The sequence below is a fragment of the Kogia breviceps genome, chromosome 10 (genome assembly GCF_026419965.1).
Source record: "Kogia breviceps isolate mKogBre1 chromosome 10, mKogBre1 haplotype 1, whole genome shotgun sequence".
Lineage (NCBI taxonomy): Eukaryota > Metazoa > Chordata > Mammalia > Artiodactyla > Physeteridae > Kogia > Kogia breviceps.
Window position 1 is genome coordinate 105,323,058 of NC_081319.1, and position 16,722 is coordinate 105,339,779.

General features: G+C 50.7%; 1 protein-coding gene across 6 annotated transcripts in view; it reads left to right on the plus strand.

The window, feature by feature from the left end:
• The window catches only part of SLC22A23 (solute carrier family 22 member 23), a 144,210-nt gene that overhangs the window by 20,411 nt on the left and 107,077 nt on the right, over positions 1 to 16,722 (plus strand). For 3 of the 6 annotated variants that reach the window (XM_067006834.1, XM_067006833.1, XM_059076601.2), the window contains exon 2: positions 14,817 to 14,920. The exons of the other annotated variants lie outside the window; for them this stretch is intronic. In XM_067006834.1, the coding sequence (XP_066862935.1) occupies positions 14,817 to 14,920 (104 nt within the window). The remainder of the gene's footprint in view (positions 1 to 14,816; positions 14,921 to 16,722) is intronic. 6 annotated transcript variants of the gene reach the window in all.

Here is a 16,722-nt window from a genome sequence, read left to right on the forward strand (position 1 = left end):
TCGTCAGTGGCAGATGTGTGGCCCGCACCCTCGTGCCCACCCATCAGTGCGTCTGCAGAAAGGCTGGGGCCTGCTTGGTCCGCGCCCCACCCCCTGGTCACTGTCTCCCCTTCTCTCCTCCCCCGTCCCCTGAACAGCGGGCTCGGGGATTTGGTCCCCTTCCTCTGAAAGGCTGCCAGGCTGGATCAGGGTGTTTCTAACAAGAGCAGCATCAAGCAGGAGCCAACATGAGGTTTGATTTCAGGTGACGTTTGAACTCCATTTAAAGGCTGGTTTTGATGCGCTCCCCTCTGTAACGTGGGGTGCAGGGCCTCCGGGTCTGCCCCTGACCCACCTTCTCCGCTCACCTCCTGACCCACTGCCAGGCCAAGAGGGAGAGTCCTAGCTAAACGGAGCCCCAGGCTCTTCGAAGTGCTCTCACAGCGCCTTAACTAACGTCAGCTGTATTTCATTTCTTACTCACGGCCTGTTTTCCACCCCTAGACTCTCAACAGCAGGGGCAGCACTTTGCACTGTTATTTCCTGGCGTCTGGCGCACAATGGTGACCAGTAAACAGCCATTCAGTATGGAAGCTGTGGGCTTCCCTGGTGGCGCAGTGGTTGAGCGTCCGCCTGCCGCTGCAGGGGACGCGGGTTCGTGCCCCGGTCCGGGAGGATCCCACGTGCCGCGGAGCGGCTGCGCCCGTGAGCCGTGGCCGCCGAGCCTGCGCGTCCGGAGCCTGCGCTCCGCAACGGGAGGGGCCACGACAGTGAGAGGCCCGCGTACCGCAAAAAAAAAAAAAAAAAAAAAAATATGGAAGCTGTGCCACTGTCTTAATACGCAGACGAGTCCCCGATGGGCCTGGAGCAGGGTGCTGGCCACGGGTGGGGGTGCAAAGGGAGGAACGTGTTTGCGTGAGGACAGAGGCCTTGGGAGCCTGGCTTGAGCATCGGGGGAGGTGAAGCCGAGGGGAGGGAGCAGGCGGCTGTGGGGGGCAGGAGGGCTGCCACGCTTCTTTTTCTCATGTCTCCGTGCAAGGAACGGTCTGGCCCTTGGAGAAGGTTGTCCTGAGCCTCTAACCCATAAGACTGAGAATCTGCAGGCAGGAAGTGGCTGCCCCGGCGCTTCCTGCTCTTCAAGGGGGCATCCTCTGTGTGTAAGTTAAACAGAACCCCGACTAGTCACAGCTTGGGTTTATCATTGTCAGAACAGGAACAGTTTTATCTCACTTTTTTTTTTGGTAAGATATATATATAATATAACTTAGCATTTTAACCATTTTTAAGTATATAGTTGACCGGCATTAAGTACATTCACATTGTTGTGCAACCCTCACCACCATCCATTTCCAGAACTTTTTCACCGTCACAAACTTAAACTCTGTCCCCATTAAACACTAACTGCCCATCCCCCGCCTCTGCCCCAGCATCCACCCTTCTACTCTCTGTCTCTGTGAATCTGACGGCTCCAGTGACCTCACATAAGTGGAAGCAGACAGTACTTGTTCTTTTGTGACTGGCTTATTTCTTTGAGTGTAATGTCTTCAAGCTCATCCACGGTGTAGCCTGTGTCAGAATTTCCTTCCTTTTCAGGGCTGAATGATACTCTGTTCTGTGTATACAGCACATTTTGCGTATCCATTCGTGTGTCTATGGACCCTTGCGTTGCTTCACCTTTTTGGCTATTGTGAATAATGCTGCTTTGCACGTGGACGTACAAATATCTGTGTCCCTGCTTTTGCTTCTGTTGGGTATGTAGACTACGTCTTCAAGAGTCCGTAAGCAGCGCTGGACTTGGGCTGACTGAGCATCCCGCTGCAGGAGAGGCGGCAGCATCCAGTGCAGGTACATGTCCTCTCGAGGAGGGTGAATTGTACACAGTGATTGCTTTTTTCTGTCATTGACCTTCTACATATTTCCTGAGAATATTGAATGTTTGTCCATCTGTTACCAGCTAGCCTTTATAATCTCTTCCAAAGACAGAGAAACATAGTTACCATTTTTATTTTCTCTGATCAAAGGTAGAAAACAAATGCCTCTGCTTACTTTGGATATCCTTTGACGCATATGAATAGCAGCCCTCCTCTCCTCGCGTAGATGCAGGGGTAACCAAAGTGTCTTACCCCAGGCTCAGAATCCCAGAATTGTCATAATTGGCGTTGTGATCATCTGTTAGGTCGTAGGGCAAACAAAATATGCATGGCAACATCTCTTATTCTGCAGTTCAAAAATATGCCCTTCAAAGTGTGTGTGGGGGGTGTCCGAGGCCTCCTGAGCTTGGGAAGTGCAGCCACAGAGCCCCCTGTGCAGGATGCTTGGTGCGCAGTAACAGTAAAGGCTCTGAGAAGTCCTGCAGGGGAGACTCCATCTTCCCTCTGACTGTTACTGCAGATGAACAGCTGTTGGTGCCCTTTCAAGCACCTTCAGAAAATGCCTCAGCGGCTGACTTAGAAGTGAATGCGTCTTAAAGATGCAGCCCCACAGGGGAGCACAGCCCAGTTGAAGGTTTCCTCGTCTTCTGCTTCCTGTGTGCCTTAGAGAGAGGGGGAGGAGTGGGGAGTGCCCAGTGGGTGGCCTTGACGGGGCCCTATGACAAGCTTTGTAAAATCCACGCTCTCGAATCAGTGGTTGATGGAGGAGGGTTTTCACTTGGCAGTCTGTGAAGCGCACCTTTCCAGAGCGTACCTCAGCCTGGGATGGAATTCAGCTGCCGTGGCTTAATTAGCAGGGCCACGCCCACCAAGCCCCGAACCATTAATACCCTTGCCAGAAAGAGCCTGGTTTCCGCAGGTTCGCGGAAGGGGCTGCCGCACAAGTTCCTGCGTGCTGTACTTCCAGATACATCCGTAGCAGAAGACACCGTCCCAGGTCCATCCCCAGTATTAAAGCCCGCGTGGTTCTGAGCGGGCTGGCGGGTGAGGAGGGTGAGAACATCCACGCAGCCATGGGGGGGCCCCTGAGGGAGGCCACCTGAGGCCCAGTCTGGCCACTCCCAGCCGCTTCGGCCTGAGGGCTCTCTGCCCCCTCTTTCCCCTTCCAGCTGAGTCTGTCCTCCGCTTCCCTTTCCCACCCGGCGGGGCCCGACGTGGGTCCCTGGGGTCTGTCCTCAGGAGAACTGGCTCACGGCAGCGGATGGCACCCCTCGAGGAACTGATTCGGACTTTGGCTTAAGGATGCTCTGAGATTTATTTGAGGAAAATCTTGGAGAACTGTCTGTCTTCTGATAACTTGTCCCTCGGGATGTCGGAGGCCCCCGGAGTGGATGGCAGGGGTCCTTCCTCGGGCCTGTATCTGCACATCCATGTCCCGCCGAGCCCCGGGCAGCTGGAGACAAACTGCACTGTCACCTTCGGCTGTCAGGTTGCCAATTCCGCTCAGTGTTTTGGGGAGATTAATAGTTGGTTCAAGGGAAAAAAACGTAAACACCCTTTTGGGTGTCATAGTGTCGCTAGCTTTTGAGAACCAACCTCCTTTTTCTCCTTTGGGTCAGAAACAGTATAGTTAATGACTGTTTGTGGGACGTCTGGGACGTGGGGCTGATATTGTCCTGTCTGCAGCTGATGAGCTCGAAGTGAAGGGCGTCGCGTCTGAGCTCTGGGGAAGGACGTGTAGACCCCGTGTGGAAGGGTGCCGGCTCCCCGTCCAGTCCCTCCCCACTGTGGACACAGCTGTGCCCTGGGGGCATCTTCTGTGCTTGCGTCGTGCACTTTCTGTTCTGGTGCCAGCCGTGCAGAGAGGAGGAACCGCTAGGAAGTACCCCTTCATTTGGATCAGTTAGGGTCAGCCTCGGTGAATAACGCAGACTCTCAATTTCAAAACCCTTTTTGAAAGTGGTTTTATTCGCTCTCCTTCAGGTGTTACTCACCAAGAGACATAAGACCCGAAGGAGCTGCTTAAATGACGGACAGAATTAATGAGTAATACTCACCAGCCACATGCCTTATATTAGTTTTGACTCATAACAAACCTGTATTGTAAGTTTGATGACTCTATATCATAGACGTTGCAACTGAGGCCCCAAGGGGTGCGGTAACTCACCCGGGGCTCGTGAGTGACTAGAATCGAAACTCAGGTCCATCAGCTGAAAATCTGTGCTCTCCCCTCGCTCGCCTTCCGGCCCGGCCTGGCCCGGCCCAGCCCAGCCCAGCCCAGCCCAGCCCCCATGTTGGTCTCTGAATTCCAGGCCTCCTGCAGGCTCTAGTTTACCTGATGCTGCTCTTCTGCGGAGAGCCTGGTAAGCTATAGCCCAGCCCAAGAACAACAAAGGAAGAGGCCAAATTGGTAACAATTCCCCAACTAGTGTTCTGCTAGACCTTTTGTGGGTTCAGCAGCTGAGGGTTCTGTGCACCTTGTTTTAGCAGGTTGGCATCAGCTGTCTTTGTGGAAAAGGTGACCATTTAGATTCACATTTGTACTGGTTTCTAGTTTGAGTCAGACACAGCAAACATCCTTGTTTGAAGAGGCCGTTTTACCTAATATTATTCACGTCCTTTCAAGATGGTGAGACTGATGTTGAAACAGGGAGGAAACCGGTTTAGCTTCTCAACTGCTCTGATTTATTATTATTATTTTTTAAAAAAGTGACTGTTGGACAAGAAGCCCAAGAGTTGGTCTCAATTAGAATGTTGAGATAATTTTAAAAAATTCTTTATGTTGTAAGGGCTTTGGACCAGAGTGAACGTGGTGCCCGCAGATGGCCCTGAGGTTGGAAGCTGGACCACACACCTCTGTCCTGCTCGGCAGTGACGGACTTGCGCGGTTTGCATCAGGGCCACCTGTGAGGAAGTGAGATCTTCCACAGCAGCCCGGGCTGGGGTCCAGCAGCCCCAGGCTTCTATGCAAGATCCCAGGTCCCGGACCAGGGATCGAACCCGTGCCCTCTACAGTGGAAGCAAGGAGTGCTCTGGACCGCCAGGGAAGTCCCCAAGATTTTTTTATTTTGAGCCATTTACGTCATTTCTCTGGGCTTCACGATTCTCATTTCTAAAATTAGGAGGTTGACCTTGACTTTCCCCAGTATTTCGGTACTAAAATTCTATGAAAAATAAAATACTGGGGTATTATTTTTAATAGATGCCTTCGAGTACATACCTGCTGTTCACAGGGACTTTACCAGCTATTTTTGTTTAGTCATTGTAACAATGAAGTAACAGCAAAGGTTGTCCTGCTTCCACAGTAACGCTTTGCTTCCTCGTACCTGAGGGCTTCTGAATACCAGGCAAGACAAGTGCTGCACCCGATAACAATTTAATATAAACCACAGAACTGTTTATATTTGCATGAGCAAAGGCTGTTTCTTTCAGTTTATTGGGGTGGGGGAAGAGCATGAGTTTCAGTCAGACGTGGATCGATAATCTTCTACTGAAAAATCAGTTGACTTTGGACTAGTTGCTTCGCCTCTGCCTCAATTTCCTCATCTGTAAAATGGACTCACTGGTCATAAGCCCGTGCTGTAGGGCTGTTGCGATCCCTGAATAAGATGCTTAGTCAAAGCAGCCAGCAGAGCCCCAAGACCACGGCGGGTGCTTATCAAATGTTGAGACGATATTTAATTTATATGACAGATTCGTTCTATTAAGAGAGAACTATTCATTGTTTTAAATAAATTTCTCATACCCTGTATTCTGTGGGCTTTTATAATGAAACTAGAATTCTCTTTCCGTTGGGAAAAATTTACTGATGGTGAGAAGTATGGCGGAAACACTTAAAGAATATATTGCCTGTATAAGTGTTGTAGAATACGGAATTATGTATTAATTATTTAAATCCTGTTTGAAGAAATAGTCACGGAGAGAAAGAGGGTTGAGAAGATGCATGGCACGGTGAACGCAAGCAGACACAGAGCACGTCCCCTCCCGCAGTGGCACCTCCACGTGCTGTCCTGCCCCGTCCCGGACATCAGCTTAGAGACCGAGGACGTGGTCCCTTTCTTCAGGGACTCACGGTCGGGTTGCCGGCTCGGCAGACTTTCCCTGTGAAGGGCTGAATGGCAGACATTTTCTGCTTTGCAGGCCGTGTGTTCTGTGTTGTCACCCCTGTGCTCGGCACGCGCGCTTGTGCACCGGCAGAGACGGGCCCCCGTCGAGCTCGACGTGCAGGACGGGGCAGGGCCACGTCGGGCCTGCGGGCTGTAGTTTGCCAACCCCTGAGCAGGTGAAAGAAAGATTTGTAAGCAGCAGGCAATTATGATATGTTCTGATAAATAGTCTGGGTGTTTATCCTGAGTACAGGTTGCCATCGGAGTACAGAGCAGGGGCACGAGGAAGAGGAGAGCTTCTCAATTGACTTGATTAAATATATGGAAAGGCATTCTTTGTATCTTTCTAATTTTCTACCCCTTGTAATTAATTGTGCGCTTACAAAGCTACTTTATGCCCATTGAAAGGAATAATGCCAGGAGCACAGAAAGGCTGCCATTCTCCAACCCGCAGGTGATCTACGGTGCTAAATAATTTCGGTTGAGGTGCGTTTTATCCATTGAGCCAGGAAAATCGGGGTGTGCGTGGATATTGCAGGACAGGCAAAGGGCCCTGCGGCTTTTCGGGAGCTGGGGGTTCCCTGGCGTGGCTGGACCCTGGCAGGGCAGGGAGGTGAGGGATGGATGACTTGGCCCAGAGGCACTTCTCGGGGCTGAGAGAAGTCAGGGTCACAGCTGCCAGGCGGTGGGGCTGGATGAGGCATTTGTTTCCGCAGGTAAAAGATACGCTTTTCCTTCGGCCTCTGAGTTCTCCCCGATTGATCACCTGGTCAGCACATTCTTCTCGTTCCCAGGATTCCCCGACCCTGCTGTCCAAAGGTCTCCACACTTTGCTCCTTTCCAGAATTAGTGCGGCTCTTTTAAATGTTAAAGTCCGGTTTTGTTCCTGTGCGATACTAAAAGATCTCTTCTAGTAACACATGTAGCAACTGTTTAATTTCTCGCAAAGAATCTTTCAGTCACTTAATATCAATTACCTGCGAGAAGCCGCTGGGTTGAATTCACTTCAGGCATTAGTAGTTCCCTGGGGCTGAATGTTCAGGGCGCTGTAGTTCTTTGTTTTTGTTTCTTTTCTCTCTTTCCGGCTCTGCAGTAAGTCCTCTTTAATGTGTAGGGTTTACTGTCAATTTCCCTTCTTGGAGGTAGTGAAATAGGCATTGCAGGGTTTGCAAAGACTCTCCAAGGTTTTGGCTGGTAGGAGGTCGTTGCTTATTCACCGTCTCTGCTGTGGGCATTACGGCACATTCATGAGGACGTTTACTAATGTAAACCTCTGCTTAGAACTGTACGGTGTTCCTTGTTTCCTTTCAGAAAAAGGAAAGGGAGAACTGAGTGCCTCGTGTTACCTCGCAGAGATGATCCTACATCCACTACTCAGGGCCTGTTTAGGTGGTTAATTTTCTGTTTCCTTTTTAAGTTAGCTTCTTAAATTTTTATTTATTTTTTAAATTGAAGTGTAGTTGATTTACAATGTTGTGTTAGTTCCAGGTGTACAGCAAAGTGATTCAGTTATACATAATATATATGTATATATCATTATATTCCTTCATTCTTTTCCATTATAGTTTTTTGAATATAGTTCCCTGTGCTATAAGAAAGAGGTTTTATACTTCCAGCCCTTTAAAAATGGTCAAATTCAGTAAGAACCGGGAAAGCCCCTGAAGGCGACAGTTTGCAGCCGTTGTCACGTCCATCTCTCTTCGGTGCTACAGCCAAAGGGCGGCAGGCGTAAGAGTCATCACTGGAAGAAAAACAGAACGAGACTGATCACTGAGTAAGGGTTAGGGTGAGTCTAAAGTTACTACACTAGTCCAAAACGGGGCTACGTGAGGTTGAAGAAGTTCACCAGCTTTGACACTGTAGGTTTGGACCGGTTTCCTCTGCACGAGGACAGGGCGGGTTTGCTGGTCCCTTCCATGGAACACCAACAGACTCGCAGTAGATTTTGGGTCCAACTATTTCCCTCAATGTGCTGTGTTTGGGTTTTTGGCACCAAGTTGGTTGGGGAAGAAGAAAGTGGAGGAGCCATTTGAGCAGCAATTAATGAAAAACAGGGAAACAAAACTAAAAAAAAAAAACCCCAAAACCTCCCAGAGTATCTGGCAAGGTCATTCATTATGTCATTTAAGGAGGCTTGAGAGAGTGCCAGCCCTAATTGGCAGTTATGTTGGCTGCTGTGAATCTCCTAAAATTGGAGGATGAACTTAGAGGCAAAAAGCAGAGAATAATTTGGGGTTTTCAAAATATGCAGTATTTCTTGAATTTTGATAGCGGCTTTAGGAAAAGAAATCCAAATACTGCTAGATTTAAAAAAAAAACAAAAACAGGGCTTCCCTGGTGATGCAGTGGTTAAGAATCCGCCTGCCGATGCAGTGGACACGGGTTCGATCCCTGGTCCGGGAAGGTCCCACGTGCCATGGAGCAACTAGGCCCATGCACCACAGCTACTGAGCCTGCGAGCCACAACTACTGAGCCTGCGCTCTAGAGCCTGCAAGCCACAACTCCTGAAGCCTGGGTGCCTAGAGCCCGTGCTCTTCAACAAGAGAAGCCACCGCAGTGAGAAGCCCGCGCACCGCAGTGAAGAGCCGCCCCCGCTCCTCGCAGCTAGAGAAGGCCCGCGCACGGCAACAAAGACCCAACGCAGCCAAAAATAAATAAATAAAATAAACCCATTTAAAAAAAAAAAAAACCAAACCACTGAATAACACAGACCCGCATAGGCTGTCTCAGTGTTGAGCAGCTGATGGCAGCTGATGTGCTTTGTGGGTCCGGCTTACGTGGCCAGCCTTCCAGGGTGTGTGTGTGTCAGGGGGATGTTCTTTTCACTTCTGCTGTCTCCAGTTAAGAAACACAGAGCAGGGCAGATCCTTGGTGTATCAAACGGTGGTTCATGAGGGTCTGCTGAAATACCACTTGAGGCGGAAAAAAAGGTTGCAGAAGAATGCCGACCCTGCATTTCTCTAGATTCCTGCAGCTCAGTCAGGAATTTTGTTTCATTGAAGCGTTTGAAGTTTTAAGCAGTGTCTGAGCGGAAACTTTTCTGTTTATCTCTGCTGAGTCCCCAGGGTTAGAACAGACCTGCGTGGCGACGGGTGAAACCCTCGTGGTTTCTAATGGAACAGCCTCAGCTGGGCATCTCCAGCGCAAAAGGTGAAACTAGGGGGAAATTTTTCACTTAGTCTCCTAAAAGATGTGTTTGGCTTTAGTCAGTGAACATTAACATCATCAGTAATCCTCAGGCTCCGAAGATGTAGTTCGTTTCTAGTCATTTTCCAAACAAGCTTCCGCTAGGCCTGAGTGTTTCGATTGTGTTAAAATGCATATTCCTGAAAAGGTGAAGAGTTGTTTTGTTGTTTTTTTAAATCATTTGGTCTCACCTTAACCACTGTCACTTCCACCTACCACTGTGGGTGGGTTTACATTACTTTCACCTCTACTTTTTTTTCTTTCGTTATAAGGCTGATAGATTAACTGTAGAAAGTTTGGAAAAGTCAAGAAAAGTATAAAATCGAAAATAAAACTCAGCTCTGTAGAGATAGTCACTATAAATATTTTGGAATATCTTCTTCTCATTTCCCTGTGTACACAGATATCTCCTCTCTTCATGGTGTTTTACTCTGAGCCTTTCTCATACCGTTACATGGTGAGCATTTTTCTCCGTCATTTGCTTTTTCACGAGCAAACGTTCTCATGCTGTATATAGTCTTGCCGGGTGTCAGGCAGGTTCCCATTTCTTACGAGTTACAAACACCGAGCATCGTTGCACCAGGACATCTGTGGGCATCAGTCATGGTCTCCTTGGGAAAAACTTCCAAGAAAGGGAATTGCTGGGATAAAGAGTGTTCACGGTTTCGAGTCACTGGACGCGTGTTGCCAGACGTCCTTGCAGAGATGCAGTGCTTCGTTTACACGCCCAGCACAGATTTGGTCCTCTTGGTTTCTCCTGCGTTTTGGAGAAACTAAAAAAAAATTTTTTTTGAAAATAAAATATTGAGCTTTGATTTTAATTAGTGGAATTGAGCATTTCCTAGGTGTTTTTTTTTTTTTTTTTAACCATTTGTCTCATATTTTGTTAATTTGCCTGGTGCTTTACCCATTTCTAGTAGGAGTATCAGCCTATATTGTTATGGAAATACTAAGGATAGTAACCCTTTGGCTGTTGTAGGGGAGGAGAAAACCTTTTTCCTCTCTATACCCTCCTAGGTTCTGTGCCCGGGGCCCTGGGAACTAGGCTGAAGGCAGCTGAACAAGAGGGAACCAGGGTTCATTGCCAAGTGCAGCCGGGCACACAGGAGCGCTTGGTGACCCGTAACTCAAAGGGGTGGTCGGAACTTGGGCTCACGTCTTACCAGAAGGACAGTCCGTTTGTCCAGAAGTGAGGAGACAGAGGAAAAGGGGTTGAGGCTTTTAGGGGTGGCACGCTTGGGAAGGAAATATATGGAGGAGCTAACGGAAGATGAGGTTGTTTTTAATTTTTATCTTATATTGGAGAACAGTGGATTTACAATGTTGTGTTAGTTTCAGGCGTACAGCAAAGCGACTCAGTTAGACATATTTTTCAAATTCTTTTCCCATTTAGGTTATTACAGAATATCGAGTAGAGTTCTCTGTGCTACACAGTAGGTCCTTGTTGATGATCTGTTTTATATATTGTAGTGTGTACACGTCAGTCCCAAACTCCTAATTTGTCCGTGAGGCTGTGTGCAGACGCATCTGGGTGCCGACGTTGTCTTCACGGCCATAGGACTGCCCCGGGAGAGGGGGTTCGTGGCCTTCTCCATTTCTCAGAAGCCTCTGCTTTTAGGCAGATAGGGACGCTCTGAGGAGGCTTCTTTCCAAATCTGCTGATTCTCATTTGCTGCAGCTCACAATCATCCTTGGGCCAGAGGGGCACGTTTTGGGGGTGATCCATTCTGATCCCCTTTCCAATATATTTTACAAATTTATCTCTTTATAATTTTGTTTATGGTATTTTTGATGCAGGGAGGTTTTAAATAATAAGTAAAATGAATAATAAGGACTAACAGATAAACTGTTTTAAAATTCATCATCTTTTCCTTAGGTAGTTTTTTTCCTCTTAGTTTTTGTCCTTAGGGAGTCTCTCTCCCCTTCAACACTGGATAAGTCATCTGTTTTCTTCCAGTTTTTTTTATGTTCTTGTTTTGCATTTTACTTTATCATAGTATTCATTATTGCTGAAAATAAGATTATCTTCCTCATCTCCCATTTATTTTCCATCTTCTTTAGAAACTTCATTAGTTGCCTTGATGAATATTTCTCCTCTCTGGCAAGTCAAGCAATTAGATTATTCCTTTGAAAAGAGTATAAATTTTATTTCTTCTAGCTTATCTTTAAACTATATAGGTAGGAAAACAGTCTACCAGACTTTCTGTAACCACTGCCTTTTTCTAGAAAAACAGAACATGTGCAGCTGAGATGGAGATCCCATCCTAGGGTCAGTTTTCTCACCATGGAGCACACGTGGCATCACAGAGGACCGACCATCCCCGGTCCTGGAACAGCGGCAAGGGAAGCAGGCGTGTCAGACCGTGAAACGGGGACGTGGCTTCTCCGCTCTTGCGATCTTGTTAAACCTGCTGACGAAGTGCCTGACTGGAGGGCTGTTCTCGTTGTTGTGAAGGGAATGGATTTGAGCGGTTAATGCGTGGAGACCCCTGTGTTAGTTCAGTGGGGGGGGCCCCCTCTCCTCTTGCTCTGCACACTCCTTCCCAGGGAGATCTGATCATAAAATCAGTGCTCGCCGAATTGCAGAAGCAGCTGAGAGCTGAGCCTCCTGAAGGGTGCCCGGAGCAGCTCCCGAGGACTGGCCGGTCCAGGGACTGGGTCACAGTTAGGAGGCCGGGGGTTCAGGTCACTGTCCGACCCAGGATCTGGAATCACACCTCGGCCACCTGCAGACCAAGCCCGGCCTGATGTGACCACCAGATGGACGTCCCAGCTGTTCCCGGCTTAACGCTCTTCCCAACTCAAGTCACCCTGGAAATTAGATCGAGGCCGTGCGCTGCACGTTAAGTGCAGACGACGGGCAGAACCTCAGTTACGCGTGAGAGCTTAGCGGTAAGGGAGCCTGGAAGTGGTGTTTTCCAGCCCACACCGCGGGAACCCACACCGAGAGGGTGACGAGTGAACCTCGTCACGCGTCCCCATGAAACAGGGTGTCCGTGGCAGAGGTGGAGTGGGGCATGGGTGCCGGGCGCGCTGGGGGGGGGGAGCGCCCTCTGGCATCCGTGATTGATAGGTGTGAGGAGAGGGGGGGGACAGGTGATGATGTCAGAGGGAACCTGTGCCTCTGAGTCCTGGCTGCGCACGAGTTAGGGTTCTGAACGTCCCTTAGCCTTTGCTTAGTGAAGTGACCGATCGCCGTGTCTCATCGAGAGTGGGACAGATTTCGAAAGCGAGGTGATCTCGAAGCTTCCTCGTACTTCTGAAATTCTTCTGGAGGTTGTACGACATCTGAGCATGTCTTATTTTCATCAGAAGTGGGGTGATCGGACAAGGGATGCTGTCCCCGTGGATCCCCAGCCCTACCCCACCTTGTTTATGGAGTGGAGCTCAAGGGGCCTCCAGGCTTTAGGGGTGTCCAGCAGACCCTGAACAGGAGGAGCTTTATCTTGGGGAGCCCGCTGGGGTCTGGAGTCCTTGTTGACTTAGAGATGCTGTCTGCTCCAGGGCCTGATTGAGGGGCTAAGGTGCCAGGTGGCCGCCTTGTCCTGGATCCGCCCCCCACCCTGCCCCCCAGGCCGAGGACAGCGGGGCCAGCAGACACCGCTAAGCAGGCTGCCTTTCCCTCCTGGCCGTGGGAGCCGTTCTGTCTCCCTCAGCTGTTTCAGTTTTCCACCCCCGCCTTGTGAATTGGTAGAGATTTGCACTGAACGTCTGACTAGGTAGCAACTGAATTGGGTCACGGCTGCCCAAGGCCAGGGCGAGTTATTGTTCAGGAGCCTGAACTCACAGCAGCGCTGGCAGTCCGCCCCCCCCCCCCCCCCCAGATGCTTTTATGAAAATCTCTTTTGTCTCCTGGCCATCTAATATAAGCAGAATGTGCTCCTTGGCATCCCTTAACCTCAAACAAGCTCATCAGTGAGAAGTCTGGGTGGGGACAGGAGTGACTGATTCTTGGCCACAGAGCCAGCAGCTGGTCCCCCCGTCCTCCCCTCCCCCTCCCCCCTCCCCCTGGCAGCAGCCTGGGACCGGGCGTGTCCTTCCGCTGCCAAGAACGTGCCAGGCTGAGGTGCAGGAAGGTGTGATGCGATTGGGATCGTAACGCTTAGAGGTGTTGTGAGCATCTCCTCGCCCGGAGGAACCGGACGGGCTGGTAGATGCAGCTCTTAGCCTTGGAAATCAAGCACGTTGTGGGCTGTGTCCTGTGCTAGGGCAGAGTGGAGAGAAAACAGTCCACAAACAGCCTCCGAACGTGTAAACGGGGCTGGGGAGACGGAATGTACACTCGCTGGGACTTGCGGGCGTGCTGGTTTTCCAGGCGGGCCTCCAGGAGCCCCCTTAGCTCACACCCTCGTTTCTGACCCGGCGTTTGCTGCGCAGAGCGCTGAGCGGCCCTGCTGTGTGCATGTTTCACGCGGCCTTCGGCCTCACCCTGCTCTTGGGGGTTGACTGTTTGAGCCCCGGCCTGGGAAGCTCATTCACCGTATTCAGAACAGCAGGCGAGCGGCAGGCCAGGGCAGCCTCGTTGTCACCCGACGGCTTGTTAAACTGCTTGCTGTGCTTCCTCCGGAACTTCCCATCCGGGGTCTGGCGTGGGCCCGAGAATGTGCATTTCTCACGCCTTCCCAGGTGGCGCTTCCGGTCCCCGGGCGGACACAGGGGGATGTCAGCCCCGTAAAGAACTCCTGTATCTGAACTGTTAATGATGAGATGACGTGCAGCTAGCGGTGCCGGCCCTGGATGTGTCCCAGGGAGTCCAGGGAAGGACGTGGCGGGCGGCTGCCTTCCTGCTCGGTCCAGGCTGGCGCCTCCCTCCGCAGTGGCTGGCGCGGAAGCTCGGCTTGTCCCAAAGCCCGTTGAAGCCGAGACCCCATCCGTTTGCCCCTCGGGCCCAGATGTCAGTTGCTTGTGGACTGAGCGCCGTGTTTTCACATAAGCTCCACTTGGACACACGTCACTTCGGGGGAACAGACGTGCATTTCTCTCTCACTTCTGCAAAAGGAGGAAGGAAAGATTGGAGGGTTATCTTTATTTATTTTTCTAAATAATAAAGCTGAATTATAAAAATAGTCTAAGTGGTGTATTCACCAATTGACTGGCTTTCTCTCCAAGTGGAGCAGGTGGCTTTAGGATGTAATACGGGAAAACACAAGGGGCGTTGATGAGGAAGAAAAGTAAGAATGCTTAAAGTTGATATTTCAGTATTTACTGCTAACCCTCTTTATTTTTAAGACGACTTATAAAGTTTCGGGAGTTTTTGGGGGTGGAAACACAGAGGTTGCTTTCAGTTTCCTCGTGTTCCCGTGATACCCTGTGCAAAACGCTGGCAGAGGCTCTCCACCTGCCGTGCCGCGTGACCGCTGTGCCAGCGATGGGGACTCCCGGCCTGTGGTGGCAGGATGGGGAAAGACTCATCCGCGGATGTCACGGGGGGGGTGAGACCCTGCAGACTTTTATCCTTTGTCCCGGGCTAAAACGTTTCACCGCCTTCTGTGGGCAGATTATATTTCTCATTGTTGGATTTTCAAAAACATTGAAGAGACTCTTAGTGCTCTGTGTGACAGAGCTTGTAAAAGGTGTCATGACCCTGAGCGCAGTTATGTGTTGCCCTTATGATTGACAAGTGGCCTCTGTGTGTGTTTCTCTCTGACCTGTTTTCTATTTGCCCCTCTCTAGTGGGATCTTGTGTGTGATAATACCTGGAAGGTCCATGTCGCTAAGTTCTCCTTACTGGTTGGATTAATCTTTGGCTACCTGATAACTGGATGCATTGCTGACTGGTAAGTACCCACACGCCCGCCACACACACCCGGGAGCCGCAGCGAGCCTCTGCTGCCTTAACGGGGCACGGTCGGTGTGAGCTCACCGTGACCGAGGCTCTCCTCTGCCCTGGTGCGGGTGCCGGAGCAGAGGCTGTAGCTGCCACCCGCAGAATTCAGAATGAAAATAATTGGCCAGTGCACAGAGCAGACCCTTTTGAAGTGAGAATTTAAATTCACTGCAACTCCCCGGCTGCTAGAATCTAGCAAAAGCGGCTTGCAACCTGCGAGCCCATCTCCTCCTAGGAAGAGCCTGGGGCCGTGGCTTTGAGGCTTTACGGGCTGGGCCCTGAGCGGGTGGATATACAAGAGGCATCAAGAGGTGGGCAGAGGACACGCCGGACTCGCTTCACCCCCTGAGAACGGGACGGTGGGGCCGTGCCCGTGAGCGAGCGCCCTGGACGCCGCACAGATCTTAGAGAGGGACAGTCCTGTAGCGGGCTTGGCCAGCAGATGCCTGTGCGGGTCCACGGGGAGCTGGACCTTGAAAAGTGCACAGCATGTGGGTAACGGCGGGGCAGTGCAGGCAGAGCGGTGGTGACCGGAGGCGAGAACGAATACGCTTTACTTGGTGGGTCAGGGGCCAGGCGTGTGGTTCAGGGTGAGGTGACAGGTTGGTCGGAGGGCGATGGGGGGTAGTCATGGTAATAGCAACAGCGACAGTGGTAGCGCCGGGCACTGCCGGGCACTGTGCCGAGTATCTCCGTGGATTAGAATATCCCATCCTCACAGCACCCCGTTAGGAAGGTAGTGTTATTATCCCTGTCTCACGGTGGGGAGACGGAAGCACGGACGTTTAAGGAAAATCCCCAGATTAACTCGGCTTTTAGGTCGGAGAGCCACGATCTGAGACTAAGCTGGTGGCGGCCCCAGAGCCTGGCTCCACGGGTGTAGACAGCTGGCTGGCGCTCCAGAGAGCGCCTGCGGGGACAGAGCAGCGGGGGGGAGCCCAGGGAGGCCCACTTCAGGTTCTAGAACCTTCTTCCCCAAAGCTAGCGCCTTATTTGGGAGTTCCTTGCATTAACGTAAAGTGTGATTTCCTGAGGGTTCAGAATTTGCTTAATCATCGTTTGGAAGTGCTTCTTAAGGACATACTCCCTGGAGACGGCAACAGAGACACTGTCAGTGATCTCTGGAAACCCACAGCCCGCCCTCGCATGGGGTTTGGTGGTGGCTTTTCTTGGGGGGTGGAGGCGGGGAAAGGGCGAGGGTTTGGGGTGTTTTTTTTTTTTTTTTAAACCAAATACTTGAGCTTAAAGGTCTTCCGAGTGAGCTATACTGACCTAAAAGATACTCTGATCCCAGTGTTTTAACCACAAGGACTTTTGTTTCCTAGAAACCTGCATTGAAATAGGTAGGGAAAGCTATAGTAATATAACCACGTCCCTTCTTTCTAAAAACACGGACTTGACTGAGGTTTTAGTGTCCTGATTCCAGAGAGATTTAATAGGGGAAGTAAATACGGACTTTGACCAACAGATCTGTGACGGTTTAAATTGTTTAGACGTGTTTTTGTGGTTTCTTACTTCTTACCCATCCACACCGTTTGGCCTCTCTGACCGCACACCAGGCCTGGGGACAGAAGACAGGAGGGTCTGGGGTCTTCCTGGGCGAGCAGCCAGAGTCTGATGCCGCGGCCGCTTCGCCAAGGTCGCGGTGGGTGGACAAGGGACGCTGGGGAGTCAGGGCAGGCAGCTTGTGCCGGGGCGCTTTCTGCACGTGTTGAGTGGGCCTCAGTTCCAGTTTGCAAGGTTGGTGTTTTC